This window comes from Mixia osmundae, assembly GCF_000708205.1.
Source record: "Mixia osmundae IAM 14324 unplaced genomic scaffold scaffold_2, whole genome shotgun sequence".
NCBI lineage: Eukaryota > Fungi > Basidiomycota > Mixiomycetes > Mixiales > Mixiaceae > Mixia > Mixia osmundae.
In genome coordinates this window covers 185,719-199,043 of record NW_014575562.1, presented here as the reverse complement: position 1 = coordinate 199,043, position 13,325 = coordinate 185,719, and the positions used below count along the sequence as shown (strand labels likewise).

Here is a 13,325-nt window from a genome sequence, read left to right as displayed (position 1 = left end):
CTAGGAGCAACCGATCAGGGCCGTCTCTGGCCGCTCATCTGGGCACCTCCGCGTCCGCTCGCACACTCTTGCTCGACACAAAGGCAGGCTGGGCACCGTTCGAGCTGCTCGAGAGTTCACTACGACACCGCCCACACTGTACGGACACTTTGTACGCTCGGAGCGCGAGATCATCCGGCTTCGTACATAGAGGGCGCTAGCACACACAGAGGGATTGCCACATCATCGTCGCTCACTTGGCTGATAAAGACACCTATCCCTCGAATGGGCCTATAATCGTGGGCGAGTCATGGCAAAGCCGTCTACATCAGCTGTCGGCGGCGGCGGCGGCGGCGGCGGTAGCGCTCTCTCTGCTGGCAGCGGATCGGGGAGTAACAGCAGCTTGCCGTCTCTTCAGATGCAAGAGCCGACCTTTTTTGGCTATGTAGAGACAACGCTGGACGCCCTGCTCGTCTTCGAAGCATGCCACCGTGGCATACTGGCCAAAGTGCCACGGCGCTTGCAAGACAAGGAAAAGGAGCTCATCCGATCGGGCTCAATCTTTGTCTTTGATGAGAAAGAGGCAGGCATCAAGCGATGGACTGATGGCATGATCTGGAGTCCGTCGAGGATACTCAATAACTTCCTCGTCTATCGCGAGATGGACAAGGACAAGAAGTTGCCCGTCTCCAGCAAATCTGCTGTATCTGGCGAGAACTCGGCGCAGAACATATACTCGCGAGAGCCTAATCCTTCCTTTACGGGCAAGCTATCTACCAACGGACTTGGCAACTCTCCCTCGATGCCATCTGGGATGCCCATGACGGATGTGCCAGGCCGAGCGAGGGCGAGCTCAGACGCGTCCACAGACGCAGCCATCCTCATCGAACGCGCGAGAGAACGAGCCCTCGTGGGCAGCTTGACATCATCGGTCCGTTTCAAAGCGCAAGGTCTCGTCAAGAAGACGTTCTCGATCGGCACACTGCACATGGTTGGCTACTATGCGCTCGAGGATGTACTGCACCATCGGCTGCGCACACCATCATCACTCTTCGAACTGGCTGCCTTAGACATCTCGCCCGAGTTCCTCAGCGCCAGTCATTTCCGAATACCGCCAAAGATCGAGCAAGGCCTAGACGGCGTCCTTCGGTACCGAGGCGAACCAGAAGAACTCATGTCGCCTGTCTCGAGCTCCTCAGGCTCATCTGGCATGATCACGCCCGGTATCGATTCTGCAATATCGATGCAGGCGTCGACCCCCATCAGCAGCTACAGTAGACATCCCTATGGCATGTATCCAGACCCAAATGGGCGGCCGCAATCCTCCTCTGGACCGCCTATCGGATCAAATGGCATGTACAATAGACCGCAAATGCCGAGAGCGCAATCGAGCGGCTCAGCTCGCGTGTCTCAATTAGATCGCTACCACCCGTACACAATCTCGTCTCGCATGCCTCCACCTCCTTTAGGTCAGTACGCGCGTGCTTGCTTGTGCGCTGTGTACTGACATCCAGTGTGGTAGATACAAGGCGCGAGCCTGCAGACTACGAAGACGCGATGAGGATGATCCAAAACTTCGACGCTTCACAGCAACAAGGGATGCCTCGCGCAGTGGTGCCTTCGGAAGTACCGTACAGCCAGCTCGGCGGTCCTTACGGCGATAGACCGGCTACGACTGGTTCGCCCTATAGGCCTATGCCGACCTCTAATTCCGGCGGCAATTTGCACGGATCTCCTCAGAGCGCGGGATCCGGTATGCATGCTCCACCGCCACCGCCAAGGCATGCGGCGAGCCCTGTCAATTTCGCTTTCTCGCCTCCCACGCCGACGCCGCCTGCGCCATCATTCCCCAATGCCTATCAATACCCGAATGCGTTTACAGACCAAGACAGACCGTCGCCCTTGGGCCCGCGGCAGGAAGGTCATGTGAATGAATACGCTCAGCACGAAACATACCCCTCTGTTAGGCAGTATCAGTACGATCAGCAGCCGAGCTATCGTCCCCTCCCGTATTCAGCAGGACCGCGGTACGAGACCGGTCACCACCCAGATCCGCAGCACCAGCATCAGCTTACCAGGCCAGTCGGACCTCCTGCACAGTCGCATGCGGCATCGCAGCAAGCATTTGTATCTGCGCCAGAGAGCTACTCGCATTTTGTACGACGCGAAGCCTAATGTTACAGTAGTAGTACCAATGAAGACGATCTATGTGGCAAGAACGTGTGCATCGAGTGATTACTCGTCCTCCTTCTCGTCTTGACCGAGCAAATGAGCGTAAGCGCTTGCGTCGGCAAACGTGGGTACATCTGCCTTGCGTTTCTTTCGCTTGCGAGCTGGCTCTTCCGGTGCTGCTTCTTCCTCTTCGCTGCTCAGCACAGCATCCTCCTCGTCTTCCAGCAAGGCAGCTCCCTCTTCATCGCTCTCTTCGCCATCATCGCGCACCAGATCATTCTCTTCTTCGCTGGACTCCAGCGCATCTTCGCTCAGGACAAGCTCGTCGTCAAAGTCACTGTCGATCCGCAGCGCGTCGTCTCCCTTGAGTGCTTTGCTATCGACATCACTCGTGTCGATCATACTTGTACTAGCCTCGCCTGCGTCGGAGGACTGCTCATCGAGGGGCGGCATAGTCGCCTGCATTGCAGCCCAGACTTCCTCTTCATCCAGTTCGCTCTCTTCGCCGCCTTCCTGTCCTTCTTCGGATTGGGCGTCAGATTCGCTCAGGTCCAGATTCGGCACTTCGTCGAGATCGACATCACTGAGATCTTCTTCGAAAGATGAGACGGAGCCGAGACTACCTGCCTCAGATGCAGCCTCGTCTGCCTGTTTGTTCTTGACGCCGCGCTGACGGAAGTATGTGTGCAAGAAGCGCTCCTGAGCGGGGACATCGTCTGCCTTTTGCCGTACGAAAGAGGCAGAATTGACGGTAGCATTCTGGCCTAATCCTTTGCGGTTCGAGACAGACAATCCATCGCGATCTGCAGAAGCGGGCTGCATGACTGAAGCACCTTTAGCCTTGCTGATTTGCTTCGGAGCGCGATACGCCAGCTGATCGAGGAAGTGGACAATCGTATAGCTTTCGAGTTCGCCAGATATCTGCACTTCCTCGCCCTCGAGAACTGAGCTTGCTATCTGCGCGACTGCCGGATGGTAATGCTTCGTCAGATAGAGCTATCAATTTGGTCAGCTTGTTGTTGCTAGACATGCAAGCAGGGACGCACGATATCCCAGAGACATGATGATTGCGCTCGTGCGTAGCGAGGCTCTCGCTTTGTGCCGTCATATCCGGTTTGAGGAGCGCCTTCCTCCCCCTCATTGACGGCTTCGATGATTGCGTCCGCATCTTCGGGAACAGTGAGCATGCTCCGCAGCGAAGGTGTGACTTGCATGAGCTGCCGCCCAGTGTCAGCGTGGACACGCTTCAATCGAATCCGTTGCCTACCTTTGCGAGCAAATACAGGGCTCCGCAGACGAAGGGAGGTTGGTGTAGCGACAGCACTTGCACAAGACGTTTGACGAAGGCTTGTACCCTCGCTGGTACTGCATCCGCTTTCATAGCCTTGAAGAGCAGATTGAGATACATTGCGTGTTTTGTCGTGTTGACGAGACGGGGGTCAAGGAGCGAATTGTAGATAGTTTTGTAGTAGCGATCGCTGATAGTCTCATTCCTCTTCGCAATCTGATTCAAAAGCGACATGGCCTGCACGGAGACGTTGACGTTGCCACTGTGACAAATACGGAAAAGCAGATCCAATCGAGACTGGAGCATCGTCATGTCGGATGAGGCGTAAGGAAAAGCGCGATTGACACCAGTAAGAACAGCAGCCATCATCTTGCCGTCTGTGTCCTCAGCAGGACGGACGTTTGAAGTTTTGCGGCCTTTCTTTCGCTTTTTGTCTTTCTTGTCAGGCAGAGCTGCCTCTTCGGCCGTATCGCCAACGAGCTCGTGGAAGACATCGAAGCATACTTCGAGTACCTTGTCTGCTACTTGCTGACCTTGCTCGTTGCGAGTATGCATGATCTGGTTGAGTGTGATCATGCCGTAGTATCGCCTGTGCTGCCCACCCCGTTGGGGACCTTTGTCCTTTGCACTTTGTGGCATCGGCCTTAGTACTATCTCTGCTACCTCTCGCACAACGACGGCTTTCATCATGGGATGAGTCTGGAGCGTTTGCAGTATGAGATGAGATGTCTTTGAAGCTATCGCTCGGTCGTTGTCCCCCTATCAACGACAGCTTCCATGAGTGACGAGCGCATCAACATGAGGCATACGACTGACCAGCTTGTTGACGAGCAGTCGGAGCAGATTCTGTTCTTGCTCGGGAGTTGCAGCAAGCAAAGCAGCAAAGTGAGCGAGCGCTTGACCTCGGACAAAAGGCAGAGGATCACTCGAGAACGATTCTGCGACTTGCAGCAGCTCGAAGAACCACTTTTTGAGCCAATCTTCGAACGCCCATAGCAGTAGATATTGCTCTATAAGCTTTCGCTGATGCTTGCCGGCGGTCTTGTCGTGCGACAGCGCGATGAGAGCCGTCAGACCTGGCTGGTCGACAAACAAACGCAGCTTGCGATCTGTCGGCAGAAGGCAGGATGGCGATGCTTTGGTGCACCATTCAATGACGAGCCTAGTCGCTTTCGCGGCTTCGCTCCTGCTCTTCTTGCGGCATTGTGCAAGGATCTGCTGCAGGTAGCGTGTGCAGTGCATGGGACTAGATTGTGCAAGAAGGAGTAAAGCGGATAACCTGTCTGCTGAAGTGCCCGACTCGAGTATGGACGACACAAACGCCTTGTCTGAGTTGCTCAGTGGGATCTGTCGGGCTGTTCGTAGAGTCGATTTGGCCGTCTTGCCATAATGGTTGGAGGCAGAGGAATCGGGCAGGAGCGCGTCGCTGTATTGCTGAGATGCTTCGACGAGCAATACTTCGCTTCGAGCTTGTAGGGCTTGCTTGACATCTGCAGAGTCTGTATGCCCGTTGCTCGTACTTGGCGCAGGCAGAGCGTCTAACTCGAGCGTGTGCCAGCTCGGGTTTGGGTCTACCAGCCAGCCTGAGTTTGCGGTAGCGACGGGAGCAGGCTCGGGTAGCGCCTTACCCTTGCCTTTCTCAAGCGATTGCTTGATTGTTTTGACAGAGCTGACTGCAGGTTCCGGCGCGGCTTCGTCCTCGCTACTGGCAGAAGTACTCGAGGCTTCAATGTCTGGCACGGGCTCTGCCTTGAGAGCATTGCTCTTGAGAAATTGCTTGATATCTGAGGCAAGCGCTTTAAGTGCTTTGTCATCTATCGGGAGTGCTGATGACTCCGCCGCCTCGTCCTCGGATGCAGAGTCAAGGTCTGCAAGCAGGGCGAAGTCTTGCTCGTCGCCTCCTAGTGCCACTATTTCTTCAAGCAGCGCTTTGTCTTCCTTGCTTTTTGGCGCAGATGACGCTGCGGCTAACGGCTGATCTCCCCGTCTCGGCGCACTGACAGGCTTCTTCATGTTGCTGAGACAGGAGCGCCTGCGTCCTGACGGCGCAGCGATAAAAAGTGTGAGCGTACGAACGCGTCAAAACTAGAACGGCCCGTTAGTCCGGATAGCCGATGTCGTGGCGTTGACACACACACATCGACACCTTGCACCGCAAAGCAGGCCATCATGGCCAGCAAAGGTACGCTACTTACAGCAACAGCTATGTGCCGCACTGACACGCCGAACGACGCGTACAGGTCCCAATTCGATGGCGGAAATCAAGGAGAAAGCGCACGAGACGAAGGAGACGCTCAGAGAGACTGCGAGCTCTGCAGCGCGGTCGGTAGGCTTGCCTGTAGCAGCCAGCAACCCGGAGAGCTTGTCCGGCGCGACAACAGAATCAGAGCTCGCGAGATGGCGACGCAATTTTGAAGCCAACGCCAAAGCATCGGAGTCTTCAGATACAAAGTCAGTGACTTATCCCTTGCCTGCATGTACGCTCACACATTGTTGTTGCTTGCGGCAGGTACCTCGATCTCGATTCTTTCGTCGACGCGATAGCGCCCAAAGGCGACCTCAGCGGCAAGATTGGCAGGCGGCAGTATGGCAACCTGTTCAGAGTCGCAGATGCACAACAAAAGGGAAGAATCAGTTTCGAAGAGTTTGCCGCCTTTGAAGCGCTCCTCAAGAAGCCAGATGCAGATTTTGAGGTGGCTTTCAAGTTCTTCGACCTCGACGGCTCCGGCACGATCACATTTGACGAATTCAAAAACGTCTTTGCTGCCAATCTCGGTCCTGATGCCATTCCTTTCGACTTTGACTCACCCTGGGTGCATTTGTACCTCGGCAAACGCGCTGGCAATCACGTTCTGGGCTATCAAGAGTTCACACAGCTCATGAAGGGTCTTCAAGGCGAACGATTGAGACAAGCGTTTCACTACCTTGACAAGGAGAGCACGGGCTACGTCACCGTCGAGCAATTCTCGCGCATCATCAACGAGCTGGCCCGACACAAGCTGTCCGAATCAGTTCTCGAGCGATTGCCAACCATTGCGTCTCTGACACCCGGCGGCAAAGTGTCTTATTCAGAAGCAATCGCTTTCCATAATGTCATACGTGAGATGGACATGGTCGAGAAAGTCATCCGAGATGCGATTGCAAAGTCGTCTGATGGCAAAATCGATCGTAAGGACTTCCTCAACTCCGCCGCCCAGTCTACGCGATACGGCATCTTCACGCCCATGGAAGTCTCAATCATCTTTCACTTTGCGGGCATGGGGTCAGAAGATCCTCGACTCAAGCTCAGTCAGTTTGCTCAGCTTCTCGATCCAAAGTGGGAACGGCCCGTCATGGGCGAACCCGAGCCATTGACGACCTCGATTCTCACCGACATTGCAAAGTCAGCCTATAATTTCTGTCTGGGCGGCATTGCAGGCGCGACAGGCGCGACGGCCGTATATCCCATCGATCTCGTCAAGACACGAATGCAGAATCAAAGGAGTAAAGTCGTTGGCGAATTGCTCTATAAAAACAGTCTCGATTGCGTCCGAAAGGTTTATAAGAACGAGGGCTTTGCCGGCTTTTACCGCGGCCTGCCGCCGCAGCTCATTGTGCGTCGAATGCTTTACCCGTGCGATTGTGCTCACGAGAGAGCGACGAAATGCAGGGTGTCGCGCCTGAGAAGGCGATCAAACTGACGATGAACGACCTTGTGCGGCGGAAAACGAAGGATCCAGAGACAGGCAAAGTGCCGTTGATCTGGGAGCTGGTTGCCGGCGCGACAGCAGGAGCATCGCAAGTCGTCTTCACAAACCCGCTCGAAAGTGAATATTCTTCCCCTCTGCGGCTTGTGGCCTAGCTGACATCATTGATAGTTGTCAAGATTCGGTTGCAAATGCAGGGCGAGGCGGCAAAGACGAGAGGAGCAGAGAACATCAAGCGCGGGGCACTACATATCATCCGTCAGCTTGGCCTGATAGGCCTTTACAAAGGCTCTTCGGCATGGTCAGATCCTTCAGTGCGCTTGACGAGCTGTTCTAATCCAATGCTGCAGTCTCTTGCGAGATGTGCCCTTTTCGGCAATTTACTTCACTGGCTACTCTCACCTCAAGTCTGATATCTTCCACGAGGGCCGCGATGGCAAGAAGCTCGGCTTCGGCGAGACACTTGCGGCCGCCTCCATTGCTGTGCGTCTCTCGCGCCTACGTTGGACTATGCGTCTGACATGTTGATGTAGGGCATGCCATCGGCATATCTGACGACGCCCGCCGACGTGATCAAGACGCGATTGCAAAGTGAGGCGCGTAAAGGCGAGTCGACATACAAAGGCCTCATGGACGCTGGCACAAAAATCTGTGAGTCAAAAATATGTCAAGATCATGACCGTCACAGTCGGCCTGATATCTCTTGCTTCACAGTTCAAGAAGAAGGCGCGCGGGCGCTGTTCAAGGGAGGACCTGCGCGAGTTCTGCGATCTTCGCCCCAGTTCGGTGTCACCTTGGTCGCATATGAATACTTGCAGGCAGCGTTGCCATATCCAGGCAGCAAAAAGCCAAGCAGCTTGCTGGCAAGCAGCGAGGACATTACCCGCATCAGGGCTCGCAATGCTCTGAGAGTGTTGCTAGAGTACGTTCTTCCCCCGCCTTGCATTGACCAGCTGAAATGATTTCACATAGCGCGCATTCTGATTGGGGAGCACGGGGAACGCAGGGCGTCAAACGATCATAGACGTTCGCATTGCATCTCTTGTACTCTCGTCATTGTCAAAGATGCGGCTCATTGAGCATGCAATACTTCTGCCGGTATTCGAAACGTCAAGCAGTACATGTCCTTGTGAGGTGCCACCGCCCGAACCAGAACAAGCCTGTAGTCGTCCATCTGGGGCGTGACGGGGTAAGCGAGCGAAAGCGATGCCCTCTCGCAGATGTCTTGCTCTGCTGCTGCTGCGTCTTCGAGCTTTGTAAAGCAATAGCAATGCACAAGCGGTCGTCCTTGCTGAATGAGTGCCGTCTGATACTCTGTATCTTCTTTGATCGATGCGTACAGCCCCCTGTAGGCGTCGAGGAACTCTAGCGCGCTGGCCGGCAGATTCATGACGAAGTGGTCTACGATCCTTCGAGGTCTAAAGGGTGATATCGGCGCTGCAGGGGCTCTCTCTGCTGTGCGACGCTTTGCGGGCTTTGTCGGCGGTGGCCCAAAGGGATGCTGCCAAATGTCTAATGCTGCATGCTTGATATACTCACGACCATCTTTGCAATCGATGCGCATTCGTTCGGTCACCTGCAGCGTCCGTTAGCTTATATAGCTTCAAGCCAGCGAAGCATACTTTGTTCGACTCTGCATTCTCTCGCAAGTACCGAGCACTGTCGGGATTGAGGTCGCTCGCCATGACCGCGCAAGACTTCTTCGCGGCCGGTATCGCAAACGGACCCACGCCTGCGAAAGCATCGACGATGACGGACAGAGGCGCAAAGGAAGCGACTAGGCGCCTGTGCTCTGCTTGCAGTCGCGAGTTCCAATAGACCTTCGAAAAGTCAAAGCCGAACGAGCAGCCCTCTTCTGACTGAGTAAAGCACCGCTTTAGCTTCGCTGGGAACCACAGAGGAATGTACACGCACGATGGTGACGTTAAAGTCTGGTTTGCCTGCGATGACTTCCATTTTGAAAACGCGGAACTCGTTATCGATCGTATCGAGCTTATTCACGACGGTCTCAAGTCGATGCGATTTCTGTGCTTGGTCAGCCAGAACGAGACTCCATGTGAAAGTGGACGTACAGACAGGATGACCTCGCCGATAAGATGCTTGTAAGGTAGATACTCGTCGCGCAAGTTCATATGAGCTGCATCGATATCAGTCATGAAGAGTCTGATGACAAGCCAGAAGATGACCGATGTGGCCCGTTTGTGCAAAGCCAGAGGGCGACTCTTCGACCACCGTTTCCGGCAGGATCGCTCTCAATATCTGATCTGTCGCTCATGTCAATCGGTTTTCGTGTGATGAAGATCAAGCTGACCTGCCGTCCAATAGTCATAGTCGAGAGTGAGCAGATATGACAGGAGTCGTAGCCCATGTTCTTGCACTACATGCTGTATACGCTCTGGCGGTGGATCTAGCGACAACCGGCCGTGAGAAATTTGGCTAGCCAAGCGAGCATAGATTGACCTTGGCTCGGCGCGTTGGTGAGCAGCATGCGGTCTGATGGGTCAATCCGCTCGTCTTTGAGAACGTTCGAGATTTTTGCGAGCTGGAGAGAGTGACTGTGGGCTTGCTGAGCGCCTTGGACGAAGAATTGGAGGTAGAATGCTCACGAGCCAATAAGAGATCGTATGGCAACGACGTCTTTGGCGGGTACGACGATGCTCCAAATCTCGAGTGATTTGCTGAATAGACTCTTGTCAAGCTGAATCATTCCTCTGCGCACTGGCGGCTCGCTTGCTAGCTCTTGCACGGCTGTCGACATGGCTCTTGCTAGCATCGTTCGTCGAAATTGGATCGGCGTGTCGTGCTGCTGTAGGGGTCGTGCGCGAGCCAGATACAGTCTAGATGGAGCTACCGAGATGTGACTGAGGGAGACACGGTGTCTGATCGGCTGCATGGACCGCAACGCATCGCAATAAGCCGGTGACACTGAGCTAATGCTCGCAGGAATTGCCATGGCAGGGTGGCACTGGCTTATGTCTAGCTGAATGATTTCATCTGTCACGTGGTCTAAAAGCCCGTGCGCGCTCGAAAGCCGCACTCGCCGCCGAACTTGGTCAACCCATCCACGACTTCTGGCAACGACTGGCGAGCATCAAGGCAGATCGACATTGCTGGCAACAAGGCAGTCGTGGTCTGTGCACCGGTACAGACCCGGCCTGTCAGCCGTGGGCGACAAGGCGACAGGCCACGCATCTCAATGGTGCAGGTGTTACTCGAAGTGGTCAAGCGTCGAGTCAAGTGAGGCCTCTCTTTCATGACTGGCTGAGGCAGACGCTCTCGGCGGCGATCTCGGCGAAGACGACTGGCTAGCGGGCCACTGACAGTCTTGGCTATGCTATGCTTACTTGACCATCTCTCCCCCCTCATTCACCTGGGAGAGACGACGGTCAGGCTTAGTGCAGTCATGCTCAAGGACGACTATCGCAGCGGGGCAAGCAGACTGATCACGACGACGAGACTACCGTCCGGAATCGAGTGCGACGAGCGACTTCAGGTGTTCTAAATCATCGATCAGTCGACGTCATACTTTGCTCGCCATGATGTCTCTGCAAGTCCAACGAGGCATCGCATCGGTCTCTCAGACGAGACGGCAATGTGGACGGGCAAGCTCGCGATAGTGAGCTGCTCGTCTGCTCGAACTCGTTCTTATAAGTCGTCTGTTTTGTGCCTTTTGTGCCGCGCTGAGGGATGCCTGCAGGTCTCCGCCGTAGCTGACTGCCGTGATCTGTTGTGGCAAATTGCATCATCATGTCCAGCTGATGACCTGTGGACTTGTCCCATCACATTGTCGCGTCCTCGGCGCCTTGGCCCGGTCGCGTTCAACCTGTCGTACTTCGTGCGCCGTCATGGAATATAGAGAGGCTAGTCTGGGCGCTACATCCTCTGATGGCTATGCTACTGCGCAAGAGTCTGAACGCTCACCATCAGTCGGCACTGAGCCCGGTGCGAGTCAAGGAACCCTTCCTCAGCTGGATGATGCGACAGCTGTCAAGCTCTCTACTCTTTTGCTAGACTCGGTGCAGCCAGCGAGCGATACCCCAAAGATCCGAGTGTATATCCAGCCAGACTGTACGAAGCACAAATACGTCAGAACACCAGACTCGGCTACAATTGTCGAGCGTCCAGAGCGATTGAAGGCTTGTCATGCGGGCGTTGCAGGCGCTTGGGCTTTCTCTCGTGGAGATCCCAGCCGTCCCGTCGAGCCTGTCCCGACACCAACCAATCCTCACAGCGTATCCATTGGAGCTGCGCGTGAAGATGCTGACGCCTCACTGGACGCCTTGATGAATCGCCTCTCTGTCAATAATGCGACGTCGAGCCAAACGTCAGAGCATAGTCTGAGCTGGACAGAGACCCTTCTGCTTGACACAGATCCCTTCGAGGTTATCTTGTCCAGCGCTTCTCTGCCCCTTACTGATACGAGCGTGCAACACATCCACGGTGGATTGGAAGCGAACGAGCAAGCTAGCACGAGCGCTTATCCCAGCGATCTGATCAAGTGGATAGAGGCCTGCCGCGCTATCACACCCGGAGAGAGCGAGATTCCTGCACATCTATCTCAGGGCGATCTCTACCTGTGTCCCGGCAGTCTAGACGCAATACAGGGAGCCCTCGGCGCTACATGTCAAGCAATAGATCATGCCCTTGCTTCTGCTCAACCCGAATCTGCTCTCGTGCTCGTCAGACCGCCGGGCCATCACTGTGGTCAATCGTCACCCTCTGGCTTCTGCTTTGTCAATACTGTCTTGATCGGTGCAGCGCATGCTTTCCACAGACACAACATCAATAGAGTCATCCTACTCGATCAAGATCTGCATCACGGCAATGGATCTCAGGACATCGCCTTCAGGCTCAATGCCGAAGCCAACGCGTTACTGTCTGACTCGCGCAAAACCACGCCGACGACTTCTCCTTTACGCTCGAAACCGGCGAAGCATGATCCTTTGCGAGTGTTCTATGGTAGTTTACACGATGTCATGTCCTACCCCTGTGAAGATGGCGATCCAGACCGAGTGCAAGCAGCTTCTGTGACACTCGCCGGTCCTCATGGCCAGTGGATCTCGAATGCGCATCTGGTGTGTCCTGTCTGCGCCTTGGGCAGCCCGCATCTGCTTACGCTCTGACGCTTGCAGGACGAGTATAGCTCAGAGACTGACTTTCACGAGCGACTGTACCCTTGCTATCGGTCTGCATTGATCGGCGCAGCGGAGCGCTTCATCGAGCAGACGGATGCTGAGCCGTCCCGAACGCTCGTGCTTGTCTCTGCAGGTGCGTGCTGACATGATCCCCGCAACCTGGCTGACCAGGCGAGGGTGCAGGATTTGATGCGAGCCAGCACGAGTACTCGAGCATGCAACGCCATAATAGGCGCGTGCCTACATCGTTCTTCAGTCGTTTTGCTGTCGATGCCGCTAGTTTCGCTAAGCGTTTCGCTGCCGGTAAATTAGTCTCTGTCCTCGAAGGCGGCTACTCGGATACCGCATTATGTAGCGGCGTCGCTGCTTACCTTACTGGCCTCGTCAGTCATACGCGCGATGATCAGCAGGCGGTCATGCATACAGAGACGCCATGGGATCCGAAAACGCTCGCAAAGCTAGAGAAGACGTGCTTTGTCGGCTACAAGCAAGCAGGCAGGCGCGCGACGCTTCAACCCCATCAGAGCAAAGATCAGGCGGCCGCTCCCGAGCATGACTGGCTCAAGCAAGCTGCAGAGGCTTTCGCCGTCATACAAGGCCGAGATCTATCGACAGCTTATGCCACATCAGCAGCGGCGGCGCCGAGCAGCATGTCATTGCGAGAGCGCAAGCCAAAAGCTTACGGAGATGCTGCCACGCCGCCTGCCAGTCCGCGCAAAGCACAAAGAGCAGTCAGCGCGCGTGCGACGCCAGTGTTTGGCTCTAGGAAGCTTGACCAGCCGCAATTCAGTCTTGCAGAGCTCGAAAAGCGGCGGCAGCCGAAACCATTGATCTTCACTTCGCCTGCTCCTTGGCAGCCCACTCCACCTGTAGACCAGCCGGAGCAAGCTATCAACCGGGGGCCCGAGGATCCTACCGCGCCTGCCCTGCACACGGCTACAAATCAGCCACCGCCTCATGTAAAGTTCATCTGGCGCGGCGGCGACGCGCCGTGACCGCCGAGGCCTTCTTTCGAGCGGCTCGCCCTCGATGATCATATCCATCTCTCACGATCTGTCACTGATG

At 55.3% G+C, this 13,325-nt stretch overlaps 5 protein-coding genes across 5 annotated transcripts; 3 read left to right on the top strand and 2 right to left on the bottom strand.

The window, feature by feature from the left end:
• Positions 1 to 289: 289 nt before the first annotated feature.
• On the top strand, positions 290 to 2,154 carry L969DRAFT_92465 (uncharacterized protein; the record flags this gene model as incomplete). Its single annotated transcript, XM_014714373.1, has 2 exons — positions 290 to 1,448; positions 1,502 to 2,154. 2 exons carry the CDS (start codon positions 290 to 292, stop codon positions 2,152 to 2,154), a joined length of 1,812 nt encoding a protein of 603 aa, XP_014569859.1.
• Positions 2,155 to 2,214: 60 nt separating this feature from the next.
• On the bottom strand, positions 2,215 to 5,452 carry L969DRAFT_92464 (uncharacterized protein; the record flags this gene model as incomplete). Its single annotated transcript, XM_014714372.1, has 4 exons — positions 2,215 to 3,147; positions 3,198 to 3,368; positions 3,419 to 4,198; positions 4,256 to 5,452. The coding sequence occupies 4 exons, from the start codon at positions 5,450 to 5,452 to the stop codon at positions 2,215 to 2,217; spliced, it is 3,081 nt and encodes a 1,026-aa protein (XP_014569858.1).
• An 88-nt stretch (positions 5,453 to 5,540) lies between these two features.
• Positions 5,541 to 8,185, top strand: L969DRAFT_84990 (uncharacterized protein). The gene is made up of 9 exons (XM_014714371.1): positions 5,541 to 5,621; positions 5,680 to 5,890; positions 5,949 to 7,032; positions 7,089 to 7,245; positions 7,297 to 7,426; positions 7,476 to 7,608; positions 7,659 to 7,776; positions 7,840 to 8,047; positions 8,098 to 8,185. Exons 1-9 carry the CDS (start codon positions 5,609 to 5,611, stop codon positions 8,147 to 8,149), a joined length of 2,106 nt encoding a protein of 701 aa, XP_014569857.1. The 5' UTR covers positions 5,541 to 5,608; the 3' UTR covers positions 8,150 to 8,185.
• Positions 8,186 to 8,197: 12 nt separating this feature from the next.
• L969DRAFT_92462 (uncharacterized protein) lies at positions 8,198 to 10,078 on the bottom strand (the record flags this gene model as incomplete). The annotated part of the gene is made up of 8 exons (XM_014714370.1): positions 8,198 to 8,701; positions 8,748 to 8,984; positions 9,040 to 9,150; positions 9,198 to 9,262; positions 9,312 to 9,389; positions 9,437 to 9,532; positions 9,586 to 9,680; positions 9,732 to 10,078. The coding sequence occupies 8 exons, from the start codon at positions 10,076 to 10,078 to the stop codon at positions 8,198 to 8,200; spliced, it is 1,533 nt and encodes a 510-aa protein (XP_014569856.1).
• An 892-nt stretch (positions 10,079 to 10,970) lies between these two features.
• L969DRAFT_15246 (uncharacterized protein) lies at positions 10,971 to 13,255 on the top strand (the record flags this gene model as incomplete). Its single annotated transcript, XM_014714198.1, has 3 exons — positions 10,971 to 12,200; positions 12,258 to 12,393; positions 12,444 to 13,255. The coding sequence occupies 3 exons, from the start codon at positions 10,971 to 10,973 to the stop codon at positions 13,253 to 13,255; spliced, it is 2,178 nt and encodes a 725-aa protein (XP_014569684.1).
• Between the last annotated feature and the right edge of the window lie 70 nt (positions 13,256 to 13,325).